The sequence below is a fragment of the Lissotriton vulgaris genome, unplaced genomic scaffold, assembly GCF_964263255.1.
Source record: "Lissotriton vulgaris unplaced genomic scaffold, aLisVul1.2 SCAFFOLD_2265, whole genome shotgun sequence".
NCBI classification, from domain to species: domain Eukaryota; kingdom Metazoa; phylum Chordata; class Amphibia; order Caudata; family Salamandridae; genus Lissotriton; species Lissotriton vulgaris.
This window is the reverse complement of record NW_028251537.1, coordinates 169656-173539: the sequence shown is the minus strand read 5'-3', so window position 1 is coordinate 173539 and position 3884 is coordinate 169656. Positions and strand designations below refer to the sequence as shown.

The following is a 3884-nucleotide window of genomic DNA, read 5'->3' as shown; positions in this document are numbered from 1 at the left end:
AACCCGGAGAGCTGCAGCTCACATTCTCCTGCTTCAGAGGTAAATGCCAGCACTGCGAGGGTTAACCCAGAGAGCTGCAGCTCACATTCTCCTGCTTCAGAGGTAAATGTCATGCACTGCGAGGGTTAACCCGGAGAGCTGCAGCTCACATTCTCCTGCTTCAGTGGTAAATGTCATGCACTGCAAGGGTTAACCCGGAGAGCTGCAGCTCACATTCTCCTGCTTCAGAGGTAAATGTCACGCACTGCGAGGGTTAACCCGGAGAGCTGCAGCTCATATTCTCCTGCTTCAGAGGTAAATGCCAGCACTGCGAGGGTTAACCCAGAGAGCTGCAGCTCACATTCTCCTGCTTCAGAGGTAAATGTCACGCACTGCAAGGGTTAACCCAGAGAGCTGCAGCTCACATTATCCTGCTTCAGTGGTAAATGTCACGCACTGCAAGGGTTAACCCAGAGAGCTGCAGCTCACATTCTCCTTCTTCAGAGGTAAATGTCAAGCACTGCGAGGGTTAACCTAGAGAGCTGCAGCTCACATTCTCCTGCTTCAGAGGTAAATTTTATGCACTGCGAGGGTTAACCCAGAGAGCTGCAGCTCACATTCTCCTGCTTCAGAGGTAAATGTCATGCACTGCGAGGGTTAACCCGGAGAGCTGCAGCTCACATTCTCCTGCTTTCACTTCTTCTTTTCTACACAGTTCTCTGGCCACTGTCACAGAACCATTAATGATGCATAAAATGACAAAAACCACAGCCAGCTCTGAAGAATCTTCAGTTTGTGCTTGTTAAATTGTTTTGAGTGTGTTGGGTTTATGTGTTTTATCACTAATCTCCAGAATTAGCTGAAAATACCCTTGTTAGTCCAAGCATTGTTCATGGAGTTGATTTTACAGGGAGCATGGTCAGGTGTGCTTGGATTTCTTTTGTTATAACTCTCTCACAGAATAAAAACCAACAATGTTTCTTTACTTTTAGTCCACTTTGTGCTAGTTTCTCAATGGGTTTCCTGATATTTCATGTTTTTCCAAGCTGTAGGGAAATAAAGAATAGCAGACAATAGACACTTTTATAATTTTCAAATATATGTGTTTTTCTTCTTTCCTACTAGTTCAGTCTTCTATCCTCTGCTTTGTATCAGCTGGTATTTGAATGTCCCGCATTCTTGTAATTTTATCAGTTTCTATAATTCCTTCATCTCACAATAACTGCACTTTTTTTGGTTCAATGCACACCAATGGATGGGTCAGTATTATGAATGATGTAATTACATTATTACCACATTCACTCAGCGCTATTCTTATTTCTATGTGGGATCAGTGATAGTGGTGTGCTCACTGATGTCTTTGTAGGTTTGAAGACTGACTGAAGCTCTTCACACATTCACTGCACTGGAATGGCTTTTCTTTTGTGTGTGTTCGCTGATGTTTATGTAGGTGTGATAAGCAACAAAATCTCTTCACACATTCACTGCACTTGTATGGTTTTTCCCCAGTGTGTGTTTTCTGATGCCGCTTTAGGTACGATAATGTGCAAAAGCTCTTTAGACGTTCACTGCAATAATATAGTTTTTCCCTGTGTGTGTTCGCTGGTGCTTTTTTAGGTGTGATAATTGACTAAAGTTCTTCAGACATTCACTGCAATGATATGGTTTTTCGCCAGTGTGAGTTCGATAATGTTTTTTTAGCTCTGCAGATTGACTAAAGCTCTTCCCACATTTACTGCACTTTAATGGCTTTTCCCCTGTGTGTGTTCGCTGATGACGTCTGAGGTTAGATGAATCCGTAAAACTGCTTCCACATTCACTGCAATGGTATGGTTTTTCTCCAGTGTGTGTTCGCTGATGATACATAAATCCTGAAGCGGAACTAAAACTACTTCCACATTCACTGCAATGGTATGGTTTTTCCCCGGTGTGTGTTTTCTGATGATACATAAATCCTGAAGCGGAACTAAAACTACTTCCACATTCACTGCAATGGTATGGTTTTTCGCCAGTGTGTGTTCGTTGATGAAACATTAATGTTGATGAGTTACTAAAGCTACTTCCACATTCACTGCAGTGGTATGGTTTTTCCCCGGTGTGTGTTTTCTGATGATACATAAATCCTGAAGGGGAACTAAAACTACTTCCACATTCGCTGCAATGATATGGTTTTTCGCCAGTGTGTGTTCGATTATGTTGTTTTAGGTGTGCAGATTGACTAAAGCTCTTCCCACATTTACTGCACTTGAATGGCTTTTCCCCTGTGTGTGTTCGCTGATGACGTCTGAGGTTAGCTGATCTCGTAAAACTACTTCCACATTCACTGCAGTGGTATGGTTTTTCCCCGGTGTGTGTTTTCTGATGCTGTTTTAGGTGTGATGATTGACAAAAGTTCTTCACACATTCACTGCACTTGTATGGTTTTTCCCCTGTGTGATTTCTCTGATGGTATTTTAAGCCTGCTAATCGACTAAAGCTCTTCACACATTCACTGCACTTAAATGGTTTTTCCCCTGTGTGCGTTCGCTGATGATACCTTAATGTTGTAGAATTCCTAAAACTACTTCCACATTCACTGCACTTGAATGGTTTTTCCCCAGTGTGTGTTCTCTGATGAATTTTTAGAACTGATAATTGACTAAAGCTCTTGCGACATTCACTGCAATGATATGGTTTTTCTCCAGTGTGTGTTCTCTGATGGAGTTTTAGGTGTGATGATCGAATAAAGCTCTTCATACATTCACTGCACTTGTATGGTTTTTCCCCTGTGTGAATTCGCTGATGGTATTTTAAGCCTGTTAATCGACTAAAGATCTTCACACATTCACTGCACTTAAATGGTTTTTCCCCTGTGTGTGTTCGCTGATGATTCCTTAATGTTGAAGATTCACTAAAGCTACTTCCACATTCACTGCAATGGTATGGTTTTTCCCCGGTGCGTGTTTTCTGAAGCTGTTTTAGGTGCGATGATTGACAAAAGCTCTTCACACATTCACTGCACTTGTATGGTTTTTCCCCTGTGTGATTTCTCTGATGGTATTTTAAATCTGTTAATCGACTAAAGCTCTTAACACATTCACTGCACTTAAATGGTTTTTCGCCTGTGTGTGTTCGCTGATGATTCCTTAATGTTGCCGATTTCCTAAAACTACTTTCACTTTCACTGCAATGATATGGTTTTTCCCCTGAGTGTGTTTTTTGATGATACATTAATCCTGAAGAGGAAATAAAACTACTTCCACATCCACTGCAAGTATATGTTTTTTCCTTCTTGGTTAGTGTCCCTGAGTCGGGTATGCATTTTTCTACATCTCTTGACTGTGCTGTCTGAAGGGCCAACATGACCGATAAAGCACTTGTGTTATTTTCACACTCCATGTATGTGTTTGGTATTTTGCTTGTTTGCTTTCTGAATAAACTTTAAAGTGCAAAGGTCACCAAATACTCGCCACACTCATAACACGTGTAAGGCTTCTTTGTGGTCGACTGTCTTTAGAAAGGATAATGACTCTGCAAGCTTGCGAGTAAAGATCTATCGTCCTTCTGGTCGGTGGACACTGGGACAGTACTCTGTGTTTTATATAGCAGAACCCCCATTTCTTTCAACTTTCAGTTAACTGTGCTTTTCGCTGGTTGCTTTGGAATGGCTTGAAAGAGTTTACAATACACCTCCAGCACTGAATGGTGGTCTGATATCACTTTAGGAAGCAGAGCACTGCTGTAACCACCAAATGATCAGAGATGGTATTGGACATGTTTACACAAGAAGTGGTTGATCAGTGTTGCCTTAATTTTCTACAGGTCATTTCTTCATCTTGAGGCACGGAGGTGCACCGCTGAGACTCGTAGAACCACTGAATTGCCCTGGACGGTACTTCCAGGATCTGTCAGTTTTATGTTCAGGT

At 41.8% G+C, this 3884-nt stretch overlaps 1 protein-coding gene across 1 annotated transcript; it reads right to left on the bottom strand.

Annotated features, from left to right (window-relative positions):
* Positions 1–605: 605 nt before the first annotated feature.
* LOC147662853 (uncharacterized) lies at positions 606–3357 on the bottom strand. Its single transcript, XM_086950850.1, has 2 exons — positions 1555–3357; positions 606–1471 (listed from the first exon to the last, which is right to left on the bottom strand). The coding sequence occupies exons 1-2, from the start codon at positions 3355–3357 to the stop codon at positions 1328–1330; spliced, it is 1947 nt and encodes a 648-aa protein (XP_086806976.1). The 3' UTR covers positions 606–1327.
* Between the last annotated feature and the right edge of the window lie 527 nt (positions 3358–3884).

What these genes read in the sequence shown, in the direction of transcription:
- LOC147662853 (XM_086950850.1), bottom strand. Translation starts at nt 3,357, where the DNA reads ATGGAGTGTGAAAATAACACAAGTGCTTTATCGGTCATGTTGGCCCTT. An exon ending in ACACAGGGAAAAACTATATT is followed by an intron (nt 1,472 to 1,554) that starts ATTGCAGTGAAC and finishes GAAAAACCATAC; the next exon opens with AAGTGCAGTGAATGTGTGAA.